Here is a 26,283-nt window from a genome sequence, read left to right on the forward strand (position 1 = left end):
GGTCTGTGCAGGAATTCACACTACTTGCTCTGACCATAGTGGGGCATAGCAGGACTGGTAAATGCTTTGAGCACAGACAGCTGAAGTCAAACAGTTTTAATGCATTGTATTTGAAATATGCATGAAAAATAAAAGTAATTGATACACACAGTATTGATAGATATAAAATACATTATGACCCTGTGACTGTTCTCTTATCTAAGTCAAAGTCGTGAACAGCAGCCCGCGTTGGTCTCCCCCTTGAGGCACAGAATGGAATTGGACACCAACAGCAAACACCAAGCGTACTGCAGGCGATCAACAACATTACAGCATTAATGAAACTTATCTGGACTCCAATCAATTTGCTAATGAATAGACTACAGCTTCATACATCATCAAACAGAAAAAATCTTCATCTCAGAATGTGAAGTTTCTCTATCTCTTAATGGATTCACCAAGGAAATGTAGAAGCATCCCATTTTTAATGAACTGACCATCAGTAATTTGCATTATGAGCTACATTCAGTCTCCAGGTCTCACAGAGTAGCCAGCTGTAGTAAATATCCCTAGCACAAGTAGCAGGAAATCATTGGCAAATCACAGCTGTTGCTTTCTGTCCAGAACAAGTGACCTGATCAGTCAGTACAAGTGAGTAAGTAGAATCACCTAAAGATACAGCTCCTGGATGCAAAAAAGGGACACTCTGGCCATTGCAGTACACGGGAGCAATTTGTCAGCCAACATTCTCTTTACTAATAGCTGGTGTGGTGAGCTATTACTTCTCAATAATCTGCTTGCGCAGATCTAATTTTTCCTAAAAGCTAGAGATGTTCAGATGGCAGAGCAGCCATGATCCCTTCTTACACCCACTCAGAAAACACCAGCTGGAGGATCATACCTGGAATGTCAACATTCAGAATTTCAGCCTCTAGAGGTTTCCAGGGAAAAAAACAACCAACCAAAAACCACCAGCAACCAAACCACCTGAACATTTTGCTGCAGGGGGACTGGGAAAGCAGCTCTCAAGCCACCCTTGAAATGAACTTGCAACGTATGCACAAGATTCAGGCACACTATAGAAATTAAAGCTGCTTCAGATATACTTTCAGCATAAATCACAGCTTTCTGTCAGATTTTCTAAAAAATGACTTTGGCATTCAAAACAGTCATTGGCAAAGAGATGCAGCCTAAAAAATGGAGAGGCTTTCTGGTGGCACCTGTGATTACTCCATTGAAAACTAACAGACAGGAACACTGAAATGTCTATTTCATTAATACTATTTTTTAAATAATTTAAACATTATTTTTCATCTTTGGTGACTGATTACTTTATTGTTTTCTTTTGATCATAGCCAATTATATTTTTTCAGGTTACCTGTGGAGTCAACATACTGCTTTAGAACTAAATCTGTTGAAACTTTTATCTACCAACTCTATTCTCAGTATAGTTTTGATCTACTACTGCTTCAACTTCCTATGCTGTTTGCAGATCCTAGCCTATCAAAACATGACAGAAATAACTGGCCTTGTGTCACAGGACTATCATTTTCAGCACTGCAGCATGCTGCAGTCTCCTCTGTCTCATCGTAGTTGCACAGTACTGAATCTTGACAGTGATTGTCATCTGTTGCTGTAGCTGTTCGTGTCCACAGGCAAAAACTCAGCATCCTTGTGGTCTAATTCTCCTGTGACAGAATAAGCTATTGCTCCATTTGTCCAGATGTGCTGTTTGCTGTGAGTATCGTTGGAGAGTGACTTCAAACGCGTCCTCTTCATTTTCTTTGCCACTCTGGCAAAACATAATAACACTGAACTAAATATCATAGAAAATCCACACAGGAGGAATGATGCCGTGTAACTGCCAGTTGTATCCACAAGCCAACCTGCAGGAAGACAAATTACATTTTTTTATTTACAAATCCTGTGATCAGCTGCACTTTGGGGATTTTATCACATATGAATACCATAAAACCAGAGAGGCTCACATCACTGTCACTATTCTTTTACCTCTTGGGGTGGGAGAAAATTGGTCCATAGCATCAGCAGGAATATAAGATTTTTATGGGTTTTTGTTCAGATGTCAAGCCCACAAGAAAAACACAGCAGTCATCCCCACAGTACTACATAAACATCTTCACACCATCAGTCTTTAGACATGCTTAACAACTTAACTACTGTGTGCATGAGATCCTCATACCAAAATTGCTAGTGAGCTGCGCCTTGGGCTCATGCATCAGTTAAAGCATTTCCTTTTGCAATATTTTTTGCTATTGAAAATTAAATTAAGAACTTCAGGAACAGAGATTAATTGGAAATTGCTGTGAACAGCAGACAAGATATGCAAGACATACCTATACATGGCTCTCTGGAAAAAAACTCTCTAACTTTCCATAATATTCAAAACTATGTCAAGAGCTTTCCAAAGAATAACAAGAGTAAAGTTTCCCATCATCACTCTTTTGCAATTTAACTGTTAGGGAAAATGATGGGTGAGCTTGGGACAAACAGTAGTGAAACTGACTCAATCATCTGTCCAAAGCAGCTCAGAGATGAAAAGATTAAGTCCTCATGATGAAAAAAAACAACAACAACAAAAAAAAAACCCACAAAACTTGGAATGAATTGCTTCAGCTAGCATTTTCAAAACTGCATAACTCCAGATAAATCTTTCATTTCTTCACGATGTGAAGTGGTAATGTCACAGCCCTTAGAAGCTTAGGTTATTCTGCTTTTGGTCAAGAGGTGAAAGTAATAAGATTACAGAAAAGTCATTTGTGAACTGACCTGCAACGGGTGGGCTCACTAGATATGGTATGGCATGCAGGAAGTACACAACACCCAGTGCTGATGATAAAGAAGAAGTTCCCACTACATCTGCCGTCACAACAGGGATCAGCGTTACATAGGCACCGTCAAAGTATCCAAAGGTAAATGAGAAAGGCACAAGCAAGGGGAAGTTTTGGAGAACTGGTAGGAAAAGGCAGCAGAGGCCATCCATCCCTACAGCAAAGAGGTAGCAGAAGTACCGATATTTTTTCAGACACCTGCAAATTTAAAAACAGGAAAGAATATCACTGGACACAGCACCTCAGTTGCTATGTAGCATTCAGTCTCTCTAGCTTACATTTGCTCAAATTTAAGTCCATCTTATTACCCAGGCTTCTAGATGAAAATCTCAACTGGCAATGAGGATAGATGCCAACCTACAGCTGCAGAAACCCCTGGAGAACAGCAGCCCAAACTGCTTTTAGGACTGACTGTAGTGAGGGCAGCTCCTCACCTGCCAAGATTATGCAGCCCTCTGAAGTTTCAGTGCTCAAAGCAGTATTTCACGGGCTTTCCAGCTCAGCAAGGCACTCCCAGTACTATGCATAACAAGCTATAGCACACCTCTCTCAGCTGTCATCTTTCACATCAGCCCTCCAACGATGGAATTAGTGAGAGCCAAGCAAAATGGCAATTCCCCCTCCCTGTCTCACAAAACCAGTGATTGACTTTTCCTAGAAACTGAACAAACACAAAAATATTGTGTCTTTTAGAATCAAAACACCTCTTAGTTTAGTCAGATGTTCATTTCTCAGTATACTAAGAAACTTATAACAATTTTACATCAGTCCTTATGAGTATATGCCTGACAACGGTAAGCCAGACCTTTGCTTTTTCTCCATTACTTCTGTACCTCCCCAGCAGCACAGAAGAGATGAAAAGGCACAAATTGTCCTGTTGCGATTACATACAGAGGATCATGCTTGACCATATCTTGGGCAAGAGGTTACATTTCCAAGGTCAAATGCAAGAGCTTTGCACAAACACTTTGTTTCTTCAGGTGAGAAAAAACAACCACACACACACACACAAAAAAAAAACCCAACAAAACAAACAACCACCAAGCAAAAGCCAATGAAGAGACAAAACATTTCTGAAAGTTAGATTGTGTGTTGGTTTTCTGGAGAAGTTACATGTGCTACAGAAAATGTCCATAATGTTAATTCTTATATGCATTGCACCCTACTTGCATGCAGCCTCCTACTGGCTAAAGCTTGCATTTCCTTAGCTATAAGCCATTACCTTCTGTCTGTTAGCCATCCAAAGGTGATATTACCAATGATATCAATGACGCCAAGTATGGACATGAGGAAGGCAGCCTGGTGATGGCTCACTCCAACGCTTAAAGCATAAGGCACTAAGTAGACAAACAGAGGGCTGCAGCCGTATGCCATAAATAAAACAGACACTGCTAGCACCATGAAGCCTGGCATGAGTAAAAAGTCATATTCCTTCCATGAACAGTAACATAAACACTCATGTGACCATGTTTTGATTAAAGGTGAACAGAGAGACATTCTCTTCAAGCCTTGTTTCTGCGCTTCAGGGACATAATCTTTTTCAAGAAGTCCCGGAACAGTTTTACGGTCCTCCTCAAGGGCAATAGGCCGCATCAAGGCACCACAGACACAGAGGTTCAGGACAAAACCTCCTAGGATAAGTAATGCCCCACGCCAGGAAAACTGCTCGATTAAAAGTTGAACCACAGGAGCCAGGATGAAGGTACCGATTCCACTTCCAGACATAGCTATTCCATAAGCCAGGGCCTTCCTTTTGTTGAAGTATTTGCCCACCATTGCAATAGCTGGAGAATAACAGAGAGCAAATCCAAGTCCTAGGAAAGAAAACACAGTGCAGATGGTTTAATTCTGAGCATAACATATAAAAAACAATTAAATTAGCCACATAGTTTACTTCAATTACCACTTCAACGAATAGTAAATTCTTCCCGATTCTGCATCATGAAGTCCAGTGTGGGAAGAAACCAGGACGACTCCTTCCTTCCACTATCAGGGCCATTGATTTAACCTAGCACATCAGTATTAACCCACAATAACAAGGCTCAGAAAGGAGCAGTTGTGTACTTAATCACAAGAACAGGGCTATCAAACACCAGAAAAATGGCATGTCATCTCCTGGACACCAGATAAGGTCTTAACCCCGTGCAGAGACTTTGTGGGGCACGTTCATGAGGCAATGCTTTGTGTTTCAACGTAGTGCAAATCCAGCTGTTAATTTTCAGATCACAAATGCAGTACAAGGAGTCTACCTCTGTCACTAATATCCTGCACTGAACCTTTTTCAGTCAGCTCAACTAACTCCACAGAACAGCTGGCTGGAGTCCTGAGCATTTGTAAATCCTTGTGCACAAACAAAGAGAGGAAAAATGCCTCAGAATACAAAGCCATGTCCAAGCCAGTAAACATGTAAGATCCACCTCTTGGAAAAGATCACAACCTTCGCTGCAGAAACCAGAGAGATTGTAACTATTAAATGTTTGTTACGATGCTAAAACATTTATTTCCAAATGAGACAACAAAATGAGCTCCTGAATGGAGTTTTGGAGCATGTCCACATTTGGGTTAAAAGTGCCCTAAGGGTCCCCAGCAGAATGTGTCAGCTGGGAAGGTAATCACCTGTGCCATAAACAGCTTGCAAGGTTCTCCTCAAAGGCCTCTCTGTGTTGGGCAGGCGCTGAGCTGAGTGGATTAGAGGGGATGAGGAAAGGAGATGGCAGAGGAGCTATGACAAGTATATTCAGTTTTGAATGAGGTGGCAGGGAAAATAGGTTCCCACGAGCCAATGAGTGAAAAGCGGAAATGCAAAGTTTGGGACTGAAAATATTTTTATACCTCTTAGAACAAGCTCTGCTGTTTCTCACCAGTCAGTCCCCCATCTCATCTGTTTCACTCTTCACAGTTTCAAGTTCTGCTGCTTTTATGGACTTAAGACTTTTTTTTAGTTACTTTCTGACCTCCTTTATGTTGGAGCATCACCTCCAGCCTTTACCAACAGTTATCTCTGTACTAATCAGTCTCTACAGACTAGATATTAATTGCTTACAGAATGGACAGCTTACAATCCCATCTACAAAGTGCAATTGGGTTTTCACCCAGTATTCACTGTGGTTCTCACTAAGGAAGCCTCAGTAGCATTAGGGTGGTATGTGGCACAGACATTTTGAGCTACAAGGAGCTTTTTTATTTGTTAGGAACACATTTGTCAAAAGATTAACATTGTAATGCAGGAACTACATGCACTATTAACAAAACAAAAAAAAAAAAAAGAAGAAATCCTTATTGAATAAGCTGTTGGCAGCATGTGAACTGCAGTAATTCCACCACCTCATTACTAAACAGCAGGGGACCAAATACAAGGGCTTATATTACTGTGGCTCCCAGGTCAGTATTAATGAGGAAGGAATGTCAGTGTGACCATGGGCACCTCTCATATTCCTCTGTGCATGACAATGCACAAACACAGGAAAATAGGACAGAGCAAAGATACCTGCTGTCACCATACCTGAATGCAAATGGAGGATCTGCTACAGAAATACCATTAGCCAGAGATATGTTTGATTTTTAAGAGGAATATAATGCAGATAAAAATAAGGTGCGCAGCTGAGGTTCTAGGTATTCATCTACTTACTCATTTTGTTTCAATTTACATTTTATTTTTAATTTGCAAATATGTGGGAGGCATTCTAGAACTCCCATCATAACAACCTCCTCCCAAATCACAGGCAAAAGAGGAAATCTTTTTGGGTATCACCTACTGCAAAAATCCTTTCCAACATCCCAAAACTTTGGAGCTTTATCCATAGCCCTCAGTGGAGCAATGGTAAAGAGATAGATGCTTTGCAGCATGCCGTATCTGGGCTGCATGAGGACCCACTGACTGCAGCCAAACCCTCTTTTCCACAATGAGGTGAACAAGTTGCTGTGTGGTACTATGACGTGGGGAGATCACCCCTCTTTAAACGGAGGACCATCATTTTTGACATTCCTGTGCTGCTTTCCCAACTGGACCAAGAAGGTGAGTGTCACCTACCTGTAAGGACTCCTAATGACAAATAGAGATGTTCCAGACTGGTGGCAAAGGAACTCAGAATTAGTCCAGTAGATGAGAGCAGCCCTCCTAGCATGATACCAACTTGGCAGGATACATGATTACTGATTAAACTCCCAAGCGGGGCTTTAAAGAAACAAAGCTGGCAGTTAATAGCAGGTCTTCAGACACAGTTCATTGCAACAATCATCAAGGGAAGTCAGACAAAATGGTGATCAGGATAGCCTTTCAACAGTCTCCCTTACTAGAATGGGGTGAGCATCAAAAACCTAGAATTATTTTCCTGAAAGTCAGGATAAAACTGAAGTTTACAGTAGCTCTTTCAGCAGATCAAAATCACCGTGGAGCACAATTGCTCTGCATATTCGGGTGTCAGGGGAGGCCATAGCAACAACTACAAGTGCCCACGCTGTTCTTTAATCCATGCTTACAACTGCAGAGACCTTCCTCAACTTGCAATCCATACTTCAGCCCTGAGTAACTCCAAGTGCCATTTCTGAGGGCACTATGTGAGACATAGAGAAGATCTCATACCATCTGACCACCCCCAGAGCCACCAGATCTGTCCTGCTCTTCTCCAACAATGACAGTTCCCAGGTCACCCTGCCTCTACCAGGGAATGTCATCACCAGCTCTCTCCCTCCCTATTTCTATGTCTCATTTCAGCTGTGTCCCTGTGCCTTCAAAGCAGTGCCTGTGGATTAACCCCTCTACAGCAGGATCAGGGCCTGGATTTTCACCTAATTGCACAGTTTTGAAGTAAAACCCTAAGAAATTCAGAACAACTGTTGAACCGATGCACGTAATTTGTGGTAGCACAAAATTTTCTTTTAAAGGGAAATAATATTTGTAAACACTAGTGGCTAAAAATGAGGAGGATGTGACTTGTTCCAAAGGCAAAAAGTACAGTCTGTACTAATTCTCAAATATGATTCCAATCAATAGGCAAAAGAAATGTGCACAGCTAACAGCTCTCAAAAAACTTGTCCCATTAGACCTCATACATTTCTGCAAACTTAGATCATTTAACAAAACAAAATTCTGTTTCTTTTCTTTAGTGTGAAGTCAGTCTCTTCCTGCTCAACTACACTAGGGGAAACGGCTCAGATACACCAGATCTCTGAGAGTCCACAGCATCCATCCTCCCCAGCCTACTGCACTGGCTGATGGGTGCTCCCAAAACGGATGGAGCTGAAGAAAAGGCAATCATACTACTTGTAAAAATGCAATACACACCACAGAGCATCGTGGCACAGTCGACAATGGAGTGGATCCAAGCTGTTCTGGCATAATCCTGCCCAAAATATGCCTGGAACTCCACAAAGAAAATGGAGATACACCTAAAGAAGAAAATACAAACACCAAATTGTTGAAGATTGCCTCCCAGAAAGCACCAATCTCATTCTTCAGAGATAAAGAGAACTTGTTGGAAAGTCCTTCCCCAGCCTCCAACAACAATCAAATCTGTGATTTGCCTGGATCCCAACTGAAAGGAGATATTTTTAGAGAGTTGCAAGGGAGTACTGGAAATGAAGATAATTAATGTATGAGACACGAGACACGAAACGGTGCATGCAAGTTTAGTAACCTCAACAGAACTCTACATGAAGTACTTATGTTAGTGTGATTCAAGCAGGGAAGAATCCTTGCTTTGCACTGGCAACAACTGAATCACAAAATGGCATCCAGCTATGATCCCAACAGGGGGATTAGGCTGATTTAGAACATATTTCAGACAGGTCAGACTAATCCAGAGGGATTATCAATATTAAACACTGCATTTCTTATTGTGGTATTTGCTGCTAGATTTTTGTAGCTCATATGATTTTTCAACTGAAATGAAACTGAAGTTGTAACTATCACCAGCAATTTATAGCCACATCGTGATGTTGTTACCCTAGCACACAAAGCTCAGCTTCTGCTCCTGACTGACATGCTTGCTTACTGAAATGGTGCTCACGCCTGTGCATGCAGAGCAGGTGTGGTATAACATCTGTAGAACCAGCACCACCTATAGCTACATGTTCTTACATGCACAAGTACAAAAATGGTAGCAAGTGCAAAGCAACAACTTCCAGAGGATAAAAATACCACAGGAGCCAACAGCTCTTCCAGCACTTCTTTAAAACATCTCCAGGAGTGGTTACTCCACCTCACTGCACAAGCACTAGTGTTTCACCTGCCTCTGCAGGGAACAGATGAATGGGTGCATGGCTCTTTTCCAGCCACTAGCAGCAGTGGAGATCTCTTTTTCCCTCTTTTCTTTCTACTCTAAAACATGGACAGTCACTTTCTTCATGTTTTTTCTTGCATATATTTCACTTTTGTATGTTCTCCAGATGTTTAACACTTGTCAGATTATTAATTGGGCTCTTTCACGTTTCATATGTGAAAAAGGAAAGAAATCCGCTAGGAAATCTGCATTATGGAACAGATATGTTTGCATGCAGAGACTACCATCATGTCAGCATTCACATGTCCCTTCTGTGACGTTTATCCCAAGCTCCTCATATTCCTACACCTGGCAATTTTATTCTAAACAAGATATGAATGTGAAGTAGGAAATGCTGCGTTTGTGTCACACTGCCTGGCCAAGAAGTTGCTGCCTGAGTCTCTCTCCCTCACCAGAATGCCCGCCTGTGCTTAACACAGCTCAATGTCCACGTTCACAGAGAGCGGGCTCCTGCCACCAGCCAACAACAAAGCGACCCAGCAGCAGCTGTGGAAGCCATCTCACCCCAAACATACACATCACATGTGTGCAAAGCCGCAGTCTCTTCCTGTTCTTTCTGCTTTTGAGAAACACTGTTGAGATGAAAGTGGAAAAGAGGTAGCACTACAGCAGGCCAGAGCCGAGCAGCAGCCCCTTTACCTCGTCACAGCCCTGGTGCAGATAGTGACCAGGAAGCAGCCGGCCACAATCATCCAGCCCCAGCCACCATCAGGTGGGCTGGCACGTGGGGCCATGTTGTGACGGGGAGATGCTCCTCTTCCTCCTCTCAGCAATGCTGGTTGGTTCCCACCAACACACACCAGAGAAGGGGGGCCCAGAGGCTGCTCGCCATCTGCAAAGAAACAGGCAGAGAGCAGTCAGGATACAGAGCTGTGAAATGTAAAGGTGAGTTTTCCTTCTAAACACGTGGTATTAAAATCTGTTGGAAGCAAGGCTGAGTCATCAGAACTAGTCCTCACGTCTGGTATCTTACACCAGGGTGATCCCCCGGCAGCTGCACCCTACTACACAGCAGGCCTTTCCCCACAGCTGTAACTCACCCTGCTGCTGCCCAGAGCTGCAGCTCACCTCAGCGGGACGCCAGCACCACACACCAATCTCTGGACTTCATTTCAAACTGCAGCCTCTGATTGAGGCAGCTCTACTTCTGGTACACTGTTCGGTGCAAAATTCACATTTCAGGGAATACGATTTTAACCTTTGTGTAGCTTGCAAAGGCAGGAGTTGAGTCCAAAAGCCAATTTCTGTGCTGTAGTATGAGGCTCCTGATCCTTTGTCACCTCACCCAGTGTGTGCTTGTCAACACTTTCAAGCAGTGATTTAAAGCAGTCAAGTCTGAAACAGTTTCCCTATCAGTGGATGAAAATGCCCATAAAAAGATGCCAAAACTCTATGAAATTGCCATCCAACTACTTAAGCTGAGAAGGCTACCAAGAAATATCCCTCTCTGTGTATTCTTCATGTATCATATGTTCATGCCTGTTGCTCCTCAGACAGTGAACTCTCACTTATTTTACTTGAGGCCAAAAATCCCATACTCTGTGAGTATTTTTCTTTGGAAAGAAAAAATGATTGTTCTGTTTTCTCTCTTTGTATGATAGGCTTTACTAGTATTTATTTGTAAGTAAATATTTGTATAAAGCTTTCAGTGATTCCAAGCCCAAATCTAAGCCAACTATAAGCATCAGAACACGCACTAGTGCACTCTTTATTACTCTCTCTTCTTCTACTGTGCCAAACATCCATTTCATCATAAGTTAAATAGTGTTTCGAAGTCTCTGCAAAGTCTATGTTATCCTCTGTGCTTATATGGATTCTAGCATGAGTGATCTTCACTGTAGCCTGAAGTACCAGCCCAATATAACATGCATTTATCAATTACAGGAGAGCTCATATAAGGTAAAAAGAAGCCCTAGTGACCTGTTTCACTTGTCACTTCCACAAAGCTCTGGAGTGATATACATATATACATTGTTCCACTCCGCATCATCATCTAAGTGCTCCACAGTTCAAGAGTAGGCCACATCTCAAATATCTCAAATGGGACATCTGACATAGCTGTGTTTTGGATCACACAGCAGTGGTCACAGCAGCTCACAAAGATCAAACAAACACGCAGCTGGGTTATCAGGGCTTTTGAAAGCAGCCCCAAATCCGGTATCTCATGCACGCTTCCAAGTGAGGGTAAAGGGTCCCAGATGGATACTGTCTTTACAAGTTCATTCCCACAGCTGATAAGAAAAAGCACACAAAGTAAACAAGATCCAAGTGAGTTAAACATTTCAAACTTTGTCTTTGAGGTATTCAATTGCTAAGACTCAAGCAAGTAAAAGATCAATGAAGTTCCAGAGCGTTGACCAGGGCAGTTTTCCTTTTCTGACACGACTTTCCAGTACGAAGCTAAATTTGCCTAGGCAGCTGACAGAGCTTTCTAATCAGCCTGTTAGATGCACACACGATCAAAGGACACTACTGGCCTCTTCGCAAGCCTTGTGACTTCTTCCTTGAAATGTAAAGTCCAGTTTTTGACCTATTTACTGCAAGACAAACATTCAGCACTACATGGACCAGTGTATACCTACACCCTCCTATCTCACTATGTTTGGAAACAAACTCTGACAAAAACAAAACATGCTCTCTTGAGGAACCATATGAACAAACTGAGGAGAAAAGGTACAATAGACTGCCTAATGCAGTAAGAAAAGAAAGCATTTGTACAGGCAGAGTACTATAGCATTGCTCACAAATTCTACGCTAATAGACCATTATGGAAGCTGAAAAAGCAGGTAGTCAGAAGTTACAGGGGCTCCAGGTTCATGACACAGAGGTCACATCCATGGATTTGCTACTTGCTACTCACATTCTTTATTTGTCTTCCAGCATGTGCTGCAAATCTGTGAGCTGACCATGCTTCTCATGCGCTGAATTGATCCATACAGCACAAAGGCTTACATTACTTTCGGAGTGAGCTGACATGCACTGATGACTCATTCTTGATGGTTTTTTTCTTTTTTTTTTTAAACTAGTATTGTCAATTATCCACCCCTTTCTGTATAGCTCCAAGCAACAACTGCTGATTAAATATGTGCAGCTATTAGATTGACAAGCTATCTGACGGTGAAGGCTGTGTCCTTACATGATTCTTCAGCCTGGATCAGTGAATGATAAGAGCAAAATGCACGATTTGATGGCAACAGCCACATCCCTGCCTATGTAGATGAAAACCAAAATGCAACGTTTTTGTGGGTATCCACTTCAAATCTAAACACAAAAAAGCTGGTAGCCAACCAAGCATAAAGCCAGGGTGTCACAGATTGGTTACACCCCTGTTTGGCAATGAAGCCTCGCATTACAACATTATCCTACCGAATTCATTTGAACAAGAGAGCAATCACCAAGCAGCAACCACATTTGATAGCCAACACTAGAGATCTCAAAGATGGATTTACTGCAAGTTTAATGTGTTAGGTTCAAAATGCTGGAGTGATTGAATAACCCCTGAAAATCCATGCCAGTCACCTGAATTAACAGCGTACTGATAAAATGTCATTGACGTTTTACTGGCAATCAGGAGTAACACAGTTTGGTGGAGTGTATATAGGCACATGATACATCCCAGAGGGATTCAGTGCAGTCCAGACATACCTTTGCAGCACCCTTTAGCATCTTGGTACGGCAGAGCTTCTTATTTTGGATTGAAGCAATGCACTTCACCATCCCTCCTGGAAGGATGGAAACTGCATTTCAAATTCTGGTTATTAAGAGTAGAACAGGAAGTTCCGGAAATGCCAGAAGAGATAACAATAACTCTGATTTATTATGCATGTTATAGTAAAGTAAAAATATACATACTATCTTTCAGAGGAGTCTACTGTCTCCAAATAAAGAGCCTAAATTCATTTTTACATACACAGCAATAGCTGAGTGCCAGGAGCTCAGCCTGGGTCCCTGGCCCAACCTCCCAGACAAAATTAGGGTGTGAGACCCCAGTTTGTGTTTTAGTTGTTTATAAGCACACTTGTGAAGCGTTTGATGACATATCAGGCTAAGCAAACACAGATTAGGTACTTGGTTACATGATCACTTGTCGATTTCCACAGAGCCCTTCCTACCAACACACACACCAACAGCAAACATTAAATGAGGCCACAAGCAATTGAAAACAACTACATTAGAGATATCTGGCACACACAACAACAGAAAGCCCATAGCAGAACCTGTGAAAACCACCCCCTTGACTTACAGCCACTGAACTTAGTTAAACAATTACCTTTCTTCTTGCTGCATGAGTCTAACAAATACTCAGTATGACACCCTAGCAAATATAAGCTGAAGTTAGAAAACTTCACTGGCTTACACCCCGATGCTATTTTTTAATTCTCCATTCCATCAGCGATACAAATTGCAGCCTCTACAGATGAGGACAGAGACAGAAAGGCCGCTCTTCATGTAGTCACTTATCTCCTCCTGATCCCACCTTGGCTGGCTCTCATGTTCTGTCTTTTCTTAACTTTGTGGTACAAGAGACCCTTGCTATGTATGTTGTGTAGTTAATCACCCCCTCCCCCCCACAGGGGTTGGCCTCAATCTATACAACAGATAAATAAGCACAGGATCCCACACACCCATGGATACCTGTTTGGCAATACAGAAATGTGCACGGGACAAGAACTTCCTCTCTGAATCAGTGCAGAATTTAACTACATACACACACACACACTGTACATGCTTTACACTGCTTTCACAGCAACAACAGCAGAACTGAGCCTGAGAAACTCATGTCAGCCTATGTCTGAGCACCTGGCCACACTCCCACAGCAGGTTCACTTGCTCAGAGGAATTTGAACTCTGTTTTTCTGGTGAACAGCAACATACACAGCTCTCAAAGGCACTCTGAGAACATTTGTGCAGGCAAATTTTATGAAGTACAAAACAGCCTAAGCTCAGCTGGAGAAAATCCATTAACACTTAGAGTGAAAGATAAGGGTCTATTTGCTACAGTTACCCTGTTCACCTAGCTCCAAGGCTGCTTCTGGTATTTTCCTCCACATGCCTTATTTGCACAGCTCCCTAGGATAGATTTACTGCATTTCTTACTTGTCTTTAAGATCGTATTAAGCATTAATTAGTTGCAGGTCTTTGCTACATTTATTCATGCTAACTTCTTACTCTTGTTTTCTTTTTCCCTTGCCTCAACAGCTGCATCTTTAATAAAAAACACAACTATGACTTAAGAAAAACAAACATGGCACAGAATGAGCAGTAAAGGGTGGGAGAGAACACTACAATGCTAGAGAATAGAAAGAAACACCGTTCACATTCAGTGACAGTGGACAATGAGACACTTAAGGTTTAGTATATCCTGTGCTTTGAAAGAGTTCATTTCTTCAACATGCCTCGCATGGTCATGGATAGCCTCATCTGTAACTGTGTAGATCTGCTGTAGAGAAATGACTTTACCCCAGCAGCAGATGAAAGGAAAGACAAAAAAAAAGGGAAATAGCCCTCTCTATGCCACCATATAGTCCCAGATGTCTCACCACACAGGGTCAGACCTCCCTTCCCCAACAAACACCACAGGCATGCTAGCCCCTTAACCCATCTCCTACATGACACCAAATACAGCAGAGCGCATTCAAATAGGACACAGGAGATAGTGATAGATGTACAAGTGCCTGTCAGCTGGGTGGCCTATTAAACAGCACTTTTACAACCTCCTTTTGCCTTTTTAGCCCCTCACAGTTGCACACCATGGTAGGCACCTCAGTCAGTGGTCTGGCAGCTAGCTAAATTCCAAGGTCTTCTTACACATAAGGGAAGTAAATGCTCTCTAATTCTGTGCAGCTTTTGGCATTCATAGGTTGTATTTCTATCAGGCAAATTTTTCGATCAGGTATATTTTTCCCAAAGCAAAGCTGTCCCATTCTACTCCCAGGATCAGCTATTTAACTGAAAAAGAACAGTTTGTTTTGACATCTGCTGAGACTATTTATCAAAAATTGCAGGATTATGACTTCCTGTTTCAACATGACCCCAGCAGTTCCTTTCAATTCTCTGCTCCTAAAGAAAAATACCTTATTGAGCATCTCAAGGCTGCAGGGTAAAAAGGTAACAAAAGTATTACAGTACAGTATTATAAGATAAAGGTGACAGGGTATTAAAGGTGACAAAACTTTATGCTTTCCTAACAGCAGCAGACTGCTCCACTGAAATCCTCCAGAAATCTTGAGGATTATGGGGTACGTATGTAAGCAGAGTACACAGTCACCTTCTCAGTACATCTCCACAAACTCAGTGCCTCTCCAGCAGTTCAGTAAATGGTTATCATCCACCTGAAAGTTCACTTAGGGAATTGTACTAGAAAAAAAGTAAACATACAAATAAATAAACAAACCCTATTTCTAATTGCTGTCACAGCATTAAGACAAGAACCTTACCATAGCAGATTGTCCTATGTGTTTCACTCTTTGTCCAGTTTTTGATGTGCAGCGTGTCTGAATCAATCTGGATACTTTGCACATGTGTAACCCTTTATGCTTCTTATGGAAGGGTTTCCCTGTGACACCAGATAAGAGCAAGATTAGTAGCCTATTTGTATTCTGATAGTGCTTTGGGACTTCTAATCAGGAAGTGGGGGTCACAGTGCCAGGCATCACACCAACATTTAATAAAGCTTGCTATCCAAGATGTCTCAGGATAGAGAAGACAAAATGTGAGAGTACAGTTTATGGACTGCCATCCATCAGGACACTGAGCAGCAGATATTGTTCATTTGCTTGAGTTTGTGCCTGTCAAGAAAGGAGGTAACTGTTGAAGATGACAGACTGACTGGAGCATAGATGTGGGGCCTGGAAAGAAGTAAGGAAAGTAAAGGGATGCTTAAAAGAGCAAGTCGAGGAGGGAGGTACTGAAGAAGTGCATAGCTGAGTGGGGCAATGCAAACAAGGCGCAGGAGCTGAGAAATGTCCTTTTTATACAAGAGTGAAGATACTCAGAGCTGAAACACAAAAGCAAAAATGGCAGAAGTAAAGGCTGCAGAAGGACACAAGAGCCCATGAGTCATTGCCTTGCTGAGTGGCATGATGCTGACAATGCTGGGAGAGGAAGAGCCATGCTACCACCCATCGCCAGTACTTCACAGCTGAGTTGTTCACATGTGCAATTTGCCAGAAATCTCCAAATGAAATGGTGCATCCAGAGCTCTACCAGAAATACTTACTGTCTGCTGGGCCAGGAGGAGTATATGGGGGAGCATAAGATACTGACAGAACCCTCTGATTGCTAATTATGTTTCTATTATATTAATGTGTCATTAACAGTGACTAAACATTTTATCAAACATTTCTCATTTGTAATTTAAGCAGGTGATGCTCCAACCACTTTCTGAGTCATTGCTATTAGTTTGAGAAATGAGAAATGCAATAATCTGGATCAGGAACTTAATAATATGCCATTATACCCTTAAACAAATATCAACATATGACCATATGTTTGGAAATGTTGAAAAAACTTTTTATTTAGAGGTCTTCAGCTGGCCTTTTTCCTGACGCTGCTATATTAATTTTTTCACGTTCAGGAAAATTTTACCCCCAGATGATACCACTGCAAAGCTGCCATGAAACATGTGGAATGGGACAGTTTTTGCAGACTGCCAAGCAGTCTGTTTGGGGAAATTATTGGCACTTGCCTTCTTTTACTGTCACTGCACACTGCATTCCACACTTAGGGAAGAGGGATCCAAAATCGCTCAGATGAATAACATTTGCACTGATAGTTCTCAAGATGTCAATCGTACAGAATTACTTTCTAATGAGAAGGATGATGACCATTTTAGAAAACAAAATCTGCACCTACAGAACAAGTTATCCAGAAGATTGCCTCTATTTACCAGATGTTCCAGGGCTGCTGTTAGCAGCAATTCATTTTATTTTCCTTCAATATGCGGGATTTGTTTGTAGAAACTAATCGGGCATGGAAAGGCAAGGCAGGCTATTTCCCTTCGCTCACACAAGCTTACCTTTCAGAAGAAACCTATTAGGATACTTAATGCCATATGTGCTCTTCTACTGGACAACACACACCGTATGACAGCAAACTGCCACCAGGATCATTATTTTTCTTGGAAGGCTTACAGCTGAAACCATGAGCCCTGTAACATTATGATAGCTTTATTCTAATCTCAAAGTCACTATTGTTTTTTTTTTGTTTTCTGTTTGGAGAGCAGTATCATGTACAATACAAACTGTGTGTGAATGAGTCAAATACACCCATTGCAAGATAGATAGCCAAGCACCACACACCCAGTTTTATTCTAAGTGTTGAACACACTGAACTGATGGCTTTTGGAAGCACAGAAGACAAGCCTATGCCAAGCCTCAGCCTCACAGAAACATTTTTCTGTTCAGCTTCACAATTGGGGCAACCTATAGCGAAAGGCCCTTGTTCATGGTCTTTTCCAACTAATTCTATGATTCTATGATTCAAATTAACAAACCCAAACATCTCCTTAAATGCTAGAATTTAGATTTTGAAAGGAGTTGCCAGGACCGGTGACATTCCCATTTACTTTTCATTAGCTGTCATGCCTTGGCCAATCTTACTGCTGCCTAAAAAAGTCTCTGCAATACAAGAATTTTCCTCCTTTGGTCATATGTAATATCAGCATCCAATACAATAAAGGCAGACATATTTACTACTGAGGCCTTCTGCATTTTAACAGCAGACAAAATGATTCATATGTGAATTATTTCAGCTGAGAGCAATCATATATTATTTTGATAAGATTATCAGGAAACCCTAAACTTTCTAGCCAGCGCAAGGGTAGCCAGGACCTTACCTGCCACAAGGATGAAATCACAGCACATGCCTTTCCTGCACTCCACACATTCTAAGAAAGAGTGAGAAGCTTCTGAAAATGACAACACAGAAGCTGCCAAGCTGAGAAGGAAACATCAAATGCTACAGTGAAAGACAAGGGAACAGATGGAGGTCAAGAAAAAAAATGACACTTTGTTAGCTATAAAAAGTAAATATCTCTCTGACCAGGAAGAACATGACTGACTGCACACACACTGTGAAAAAACGCATCTACTCACCAGTAACAGATTGTCTTAGTGAAATCAAATCCTCTGAAAGTTAACAAACAACTGACACGTCTTGAGCAGATCAGCACATTCTTCATGCTCAGTCTTCCATTCAGCCTCACCAAGCTGCATTTCAACTAGATCCAGAAACTTCTTTTAGCTCTTAGGAAGTCTTTAAAGCTTCAAGAAAAGTGCCTCTGACGAGTGCATATTGGTGCAGCTGCTCGATTACATCATTTGCAGGAAAGACCAGCAAGAACTTTCCATGCTCCTTAAGGGTGTACTTCTAATTACTATAGCCCAGATCTACAGCTTCCAAATTTTATGTTAAAGAATACCTCTTTCTTCACAGAGAAAACTGAGTTTTTTGGTAAGTGAAACACAGGAAACTAACTTGCCCTGTTAGAAATGTTTTATTTTTGCTTTCTAGATTTCCAGCCATTTAAAAATTCCTTTCTATTACTTCTCTGATGTTCCTGTACAGCTCCTCAGCTTGTATCCCCTCAACTCCGTACACGCACTGAACTGTCAGCAAGCAGAATATCAGAGCAATTTTTCTCACAAACACTTCCATGTTCACATTAAGGAACTCATGGAGATGTAACTGGATAGAATGCTTGAAAAAATAGCCAACCAGAAGAGGTAAGGGATTGGCTTAACTCTTAAAGAGACCAAAGACAAGAAGGGCCTCTGCAAAAAACCCAGGGGGCCTCTGGCAGAAAATCTGACCTGAAAGCAGGGAGGGCTGAAGTACTACAGAAGTGAACACTGAGCTGCATGAGGAAGAATGAGACAGTAGGAAAACAGGAAACCAGTTTCACCAGATTGTATCATGCTTTTCTTTTTTCTTCAGTGGCTACACTGAAAAGGCACAGATGGCCCTGTAAGAGGAAAAGAGTGCCTATGGAGCAGCAAGACACACATTAGAGAGTTATCTTGCATTTAGACAGCAATGATAAGAGAGACCATAAATGGCAAAACTTTAAAGGACCTAAAAAGGGGGGAAAAGAAAGAGACTGATGCTATCTACAAAACAAAAAACTAGAAATGTCTCTAAGAACCAGTCACTAAAGAATTGATAAAAAGGCTTTATTTCTTCCCATTAAACTCAGTCCTCCCCATTAGAGCAGCAGAGCATTTACAACCACAGGACCAGCTCAGCCTGCCCAACGTCCTGTAAAACACACAAACACTCCTATCAGCAGACTCACAAATGGAAACACTTCAGAAGCAGACTGTGCAGGCTCTGCCACTTAACGTGACCCCACAGACCAACTATGGGCAATTTATCACAACATTCTGAACTGTTACTCAGAAACCACTACATTAGGAAGTGTACAAGACCAAACACCTGGCTAAGAAACGCAAGAAAACTGCAGAAATAAGGGTAGGCCCCCCGAGCTGGTATTGTACTTCTACAGCAGTTGTGAAGAACCAAAAAAAACCCAAAACCAACTAACCAACAGTCCTGGATCTTCTATCTCAGTTTCCTTCCTGACGTTACTGGTCAAGGAGCCATCATGAAGAAATGCACATGCTAGCTGCTCAGATGGAATAGTCACACACGCACCATTTGTCACCATGTGTGACAACTTAGGAACCAAGAGACAAGAGATTTCAAAGGACTCTATAATTATCCTCTTATCCTGTTATCCTAACCAACCTCATAATTGACCCTCCACTAGATCCCATTATCAATAATCCTTTCAGAGACATTGGTTTCACTTTAAACAGCTTATCACACGTAATGTCAAAATAAAAATAAGAATGATCAGACAGTAAGAATTACCTTCATCATTTTTTTAAAATTCTTGATACAGAGAGAGTGACATTCCTTAAAATATTTTCCAGATGGAATTAAGGGAAAAGAAGAAGAACAGAGTATACTGTTGTTTTTTGTTTTTTGGGGTTTTTTTGACAGCTATTTACAATGGAAATTCACCCCATCTAAGGAATCAACAATTATGAGATCCTCAGATTACTTAAATTGCAGTTTCTGAAATAGCTGAAAGAGTGGCCTGCAGTATTTCAAAGAACCGTTGTTACAGGGAACTGTTGGTTTACCCCTAAGTTCATTGACACCGCAATAATGAAAGAAAACCTTGAATTCATGTCAAAAACAGTAAACTAAATTTAAGGGAAAATGATTAATATTTTAAATTTGCTGAGAAATATCTCAGCTGAGCTAAACTTCCTATATCAGTAAAGTAACACCAGTACATGGAAATATGTTGCCAGCAACTTCTGCCTACAAACCTGCTTTCTGAAGGAAGCTCTGTTCAGCCTGCATCCTTCAAATCCTGCACTGTTACATCATGCTCCCCTTGTGCAGGCAATTCAGTTAGGTCAGGCTATATTCGATAAACTCTAAGCGACTATAAGCTTCCAAGTTCACCTAAAGAAAAAAAACAACTTTCTTTTTTTTCTTCAAATCAGTCCACAAGCTAGCTGAATTCACTTACCTCCATAAAACACTCTGCTTGCTTTCACACATCGATTTTTGCTGTCACCACTTTCACAGACTCTTCCTTTCATTCTTTCCCCATACATTTGTCAGTTTACTGCCAGGAGGCAGTGATATATTGCCAACACCATTTACTTTCTTATTATATTCCCTAGGAGCAATAAAGCCAACATCACCCGATATTCACAGAGTATGAGCTTTTCATACGTGTCTCCCAAAAACTGCTTCCTCATCTAGTTATACAAGACAGCAAAGTTGCCCAGTAAGAGCTCTGTGCAGAAACACCTGAGATGCCCACACAACAGATCTGATGCGAAGCACTTCACTCTCTCACCCTTCTGGCACACCAGCAGTGCCTGGAAGCTCAGACACATCACACAGGGGCTTTGTCTGTGCAGTGTGCCTGACAAGCACCATTGCACCCTGTAGATTTCTATTCCCATAAGATTACTCTTTCCACAATTAATTAGGATACAAAAATAATTAAGAATAAACAAGCTGAATGAAACTGTTTTATTTATTCCCTTAAACTTGCTTTTCATCAGGCTAGATGAATGGGCACTAACAGAAAGAACCACAAATGAGATCAAGGTGAAATGCTGATTTCATGAACAGCAGCACATGATGTACCAGGTATGGAAGAACTTACAGCACGCCCTAAGTTACACATCCTCCCTTGCACTGCCTTGCTGTGCTGTCCTACACACAGCTCCTCCAGGTGCCTCAGCAAACCCAAATGGGAGCTTCCCAAAGCTCAGGCCCTGTGCTGTGCTTCCAGAGGACCTCACTGTGCTGCTTATTTACTTCACAGTCGCAGATCAGTGTGCAAAAAATGAAAAACAAGTTTGATCAATTCAATCCTGCTCTAACTGCTGAGATTTTCACAGATTTAGGGTAGGCATCAGGTCCTTCAGTATATAATGAATTGCTTTAGATGAGGAAGAAGAACATACCAATTCCATACTCCATAACAAAACCAGCTCTTATACAAAAAGCCCTGGATGTTACTGGAGCACAGCACTACCACCTCTCAAGCAGAGAAATTACCTGACTGTTGTGTTCCCAGTTCCATCACAAGGGGAAGAGCTGCTGTTTTCAATTCTTTCTGCCCAGCCCATTTCTGTGCCAACATTCTGTCTGCCCGCAGGAACACTTTTTCCAATCCCTCAAGCAAATGAGATGCAATTTTGCTCATCAGATTTGCTACTTCTGACATCATGCCATAGCCATACCAAGGAACATTCAAGCTAATTAAATGCAGTTTCAGAACTTCAGTTATCAGAGAAAAACAGAATCAACAGAGGACTGTTAATAAATACATTTCTCAAACGCCTATTGCCTTTATCTAGAAAAAACACTGTCCGTTTGTTAGGTGTAACAGATCAGATAGCATGACTTCAAAGCTTTTATTTGTTTGGTTGGAAGAAAGTGTAATTTAAGGGCAGAGTCGCGTGAAAGTGGAGTGCCCAACAGATACAGCTAATAGGGAGAGAATCCCCCAGTACAGTAACATGCTGCAGCACTGGGCATGGCATGTGATCATGGTGAAAAAGAGATGGGCACAGATGGCTACAGCCAGAGTTCGGCCCTATCCCAGCAGCTCCTAACTCAGCACCAACAGCCACTGTGCTGCCTGAACGGGCTCGAAGCACCTCTGTCAGTGGGGACTGATGTTGTCAAACACCAGCTCAAGGATGTGAGCCCAAAAAGAGACACGATGAAGAGGTATCTGCCTGCGTTAACAGACTAAATCAGTATGTTTCAGTGGTCCTCGAGAAGTTCTCAAAGCCAAAGAAGTTTAAGATGTGCATACAATGAACACTTAAAGACAGAACTTATTAAACATTGTCCCAGAAATACATGGGTTGTTAAATAAGCTCCCAGAATGCTGCGGCCAGCAGGAAAACCATCTGGCTCACGCTGGACATGCTATTTAAGAAGCTCAACAGCAGCACGGACTCCAAGAAACCCCCATAGAGGCAGAGGAAAGATCCCATTTTGCAGATTTGCATTTCACATCTGGGAAATTTGAGTCATCACATCCACATTGGTACAAATCCAGAAACTGCAGGAAGGAAGGAAGCTCTGAATTGGGGGAGGGGGGTGGAAGAGCGGGGGACTGTTTCCACATTCAACAAAGGGAGAGAGAAAGGTCAGCGCTGCCCTGCTGAGGGCTGTGCGTGGGGAGTTACATTCCCAACTTCAAAGCTACTTCAGGTCCTGTGCAGAAAAGGGGATGCAGGAGCAAAGCAGTGGTGAGCTGAAACATCTCCACACTTTTGTACTCCAAACTGACCCACAGGGTTCTATGCAACAGCTGAGAAACACCTTTTATTTTTTTTAATGGTCCTAGACAATGTTCTGTTCTCTTACCTATCTCCTATCTGGAACTTCGCTTCCAACTTTTTAATCAAGAACTGAAGTGTATTTTACTGTATTTTCATCTGCATTCTTACCTAATGCTCAGAATGAATTCAAGAGAGGTTTTTAAACATTATGTATGGTGCTACTCCATAAGAAGTGGACTGTAAGCAGATGTGTGGGCAAGCCCCCAAGCAGAGCAACAAACAGATATCTGAGGAAACCCAGAAATGCAGACACATCTCTGGGCAATCCATGGACATTGCTCTGATGGTATCACCAAGCATCAAGACCAGAAGAACCATTTCCTCTGTGTTCCCAAGAAGCATAGGCCAGCCACCATCTAGCAGAAGGAAAACGTACACTTCCCAGTCACTCCCTGAGTGCACACTAAGCCCTGAGAGGTGGGAAGGGTGAGCAGTTTGTTCTCCATAAGTAGCCCACCAGTGAATTACAACAACAATAACGTGCACTGTAGCTAAATACCCACACATGGCTCAGGGCAGCATGTTACCATTATTTCTGGACACTGCTTTTGGGACCTTCTGGCAGCAACTAATACACTTACTGTTTCAGAAAGTATTCAAGGACAAGATTCCATGGAAATCCCACAGGTTCTTGTGATAACCACTATGGGTAATGAAAACAATATTTAACAGTTAAAAAGCATTTTCTAGGAGTCCAGTGTATCTCAGAGGCATTACTTCCACATTCATTTTAACTCAGTACAGAGACTTCCCCGACGTACCTTTGCACCAGCTCCCAGCCCTGCTTGCTGTTGCGCACACTGGGCACACAACACGTGTAGAGAGATCACGGTTACACACAGCTGATCACACCTCTGTTATTTACGCCATATCCTGAAATTCATACCAGAGTCAATATAATCATCTGACAACAAAAACACCAAAAAAGGAGAGAAAAGGCCCATTAATCCTTTGGAAAAAAAACGTTGTAATGCTGACTGAAAGCAAATGTTGATGATCACTTCGCATACTGCCTTCTCAGTTCATTACTTCAACAAATGAAATGAGCAGAAACTAACAAATATGATGAACAAGCATAAAAGTGCTGCTTCTTTTGCGATAAGTGCCAAGGAAAGGCAGCCAGCAGACAGTGTTCTGTGACGGCCTGCAAATCACCAGCACCAAACTACAGCCAAGCAGCGGTTTCCCAATGGCTTCTGCACTGCATGCAAGGTAATTGATCACGTTTACTAATGAAGAGGGAACTCATATTAGCTCCCTAATGAAATACATTGCCTGGCTCCCTGGGCAGCACCACAGCCCTCAGGCTCTGGGAAGAAGCCTGTTACAAACTGCTGGCTCATCTTAGTGCAGTAGAGATGAGCAGATGCTGAAGCTGCCCACAGCCGTGCCTACCTTCCCAATGCCAGAGCTGCAAACCCACTTGTCAGCACAGCCAAGGCAGCGCTACAGCACCTCAAGGCACAAAGCGGGGCTGACTGCAACCATTCAGCCCACAGTGACTCCCATCGCAGGGAAGGCTGTGCATGGGCTGCAGATGCCACCCGAGGTCCCAACTGGAGCCCTATCTTATTAGAAAGACAAACACAGGAGACTGTAACTCACCCTCATGTACACACCCTGCAGACTTAAGCAAGAGGAGAACAGAGGCCACATGGGTGTCTTCTCCCAGGGCTGCCTGACTGCTGGCACATGCTGGCAGCAGCTCACCTCCTGCTACAGTGCAGCAAGTGCAGGCAGCTCCTGAGAAAGAAAGCACAGCTCTCTCTGTGGTTCACTGAGCCACCACAGCAAACATCTCTGATTCTGATGAATAAAAAGAGTGAGCAGCCTGGGCGTTGCAGGCTTTGGTTTTAAAGGGTCACACCTTTCAGAGTGCTCCGGGTCACAGCTGGGAGCCACTGCGTGCGGAAATGCTGCAGCACAACAGTCCCATTGCTCCCAGCACCACCTGCAAGGCACCCTCAACCACACAGCGCCTGGGGGATGTGGCCAGCTCTCCTTGGGAAAGAAACAAAACCCTTTTCCTCTTAGAAAGAATGCATAAAATGAAGGATTGTCTTTGTTTGTTTTTAATCTGCTTTTTAAAGCTACCAGACTACGAGACAGTCCAAACTGCAGCCATAAGAAAAATAGTAAAAATCACATTTTTCTTAACTCAGTTTGTTTCAGGTTAGGGACGAGTGATTTCCCCTGTTAAGCACAGGCTACCATAGCACATCATTGCTCCCCCAAGCTCCATGAATGCCAAAGCATGCTGTCACCTCCAAGCACACACATACCACACAGGAGCAGCGGTACCCTCTGAGCTTTCTTACCAGCTGCAGCTGAATCACAGCAGAGAAACATTACAGAAGTGAGAACAAGAAGGAGTCCCAGAGCTGCCTGCAAAAGCAGCAGTCCTTTCCAGACTGGAGTAAATCATAGAGATTATGGGAAGTTTACAGCCTGCTGGCTGCGGGGTCTCACGGTGCCAGTTACAGCGGAGCTGTTTGCATAACCCCTTTTGCCACACAGAGTGTGGCTACAGGTCTGTCCCACACATTCAGCACCGTGGGAACACGTAGAAGAGAATCAGTTACACGCAGGTGGGATGAGAGGCAACCACATTTGAGGTCTGTCTGTCCATCTGTCCAGCACAACATAATGGCATTCACAAAACCTCTACGACACCTGAGTCTGTCGTCTAGAAAATAAAGGCTTAGTTTGCAAAAAGGCGCAGCACAGACACTGCGTGCTGAAGTTAGCGCAGCCAGAACCACACACGGCTAAAGCAGACCCACTGGCTGACGGCTCAGCGCAGCAGCAGAGCGCAGAACCAACCGCTCGTGGTGCGGCAGAGCAGACCGCACGCACTGACACCGCACGCAGCTGCTCGAGCCGGGGCTCCAACAGCGGCCCCGCGCCTCCTCACCTGTCCTCGCTCTCCGGCCGCTCCCCGACAGCCGCGCGGGTCTCTCGGACGGCCTCTTACGCAACCATACGTCCCAAGGACCGACGGCCAAACTTCTCCCCAAGGAAGCAAATGGTGTTTGCTCCCAAACATCTGAAAAATCCGCCCCCTGCCCGCGCCCGAGCCGTGGGGCGCCGGCCCGGAACGCGAGCCCGCACGGCGCAGCGCCCGCAGGTGGACCGGGGGCGGGGGTCCCGCAGCGGCGGCGCTCCCGGGGCACTTCCAGCTGCTGACATGGGAGCCCCAAGGGGTTCGCTAAGAACCTTCGATGAACGTAGAGCCGCCGAAAAGGTAGGAAAGTGAAACACCTCGTTAACAACGCGCAT

General features: G+C 42.9%; 1 protein-coding gene across 1 annotated transcript; it reads right to left on the reverse strand.

The window, feature by feature from the left end:
- Positions 1-81: 81 nt before the first annotated feature.
- Positions 82-26,283, reverse strand: SLC16A12 (solute carrier family 16 member 12). Its single transcript, XM_048945737.1, is given in 9 exon segments — positions 82-1,865; positions 2,767-3,026; positions 4,051-4,642; positions 6,859-7,002; positions 8,113-8,216; positions 9,749-9,941; positions 25,919-25,940; positions 25,943-25,992; positions 25,995-26,283. Coding segments are annotated over 9 exon segments (1,917 nt in total). The 3' UTR covers positions 82-1,602.

Source organism: Lagopus muta, chromosome 5 (assembly GCF_023343835.1).
Source record: "Lagopus muta isolate bLagMut1 chromosome 5, bLagMut1 primary, whole genome shotgun sequence".
NCBI lineage: Eukaryota > Metazoa > Chordata > Aves > Galliformes > Phasianidae > Lagopus > Lagopus muta.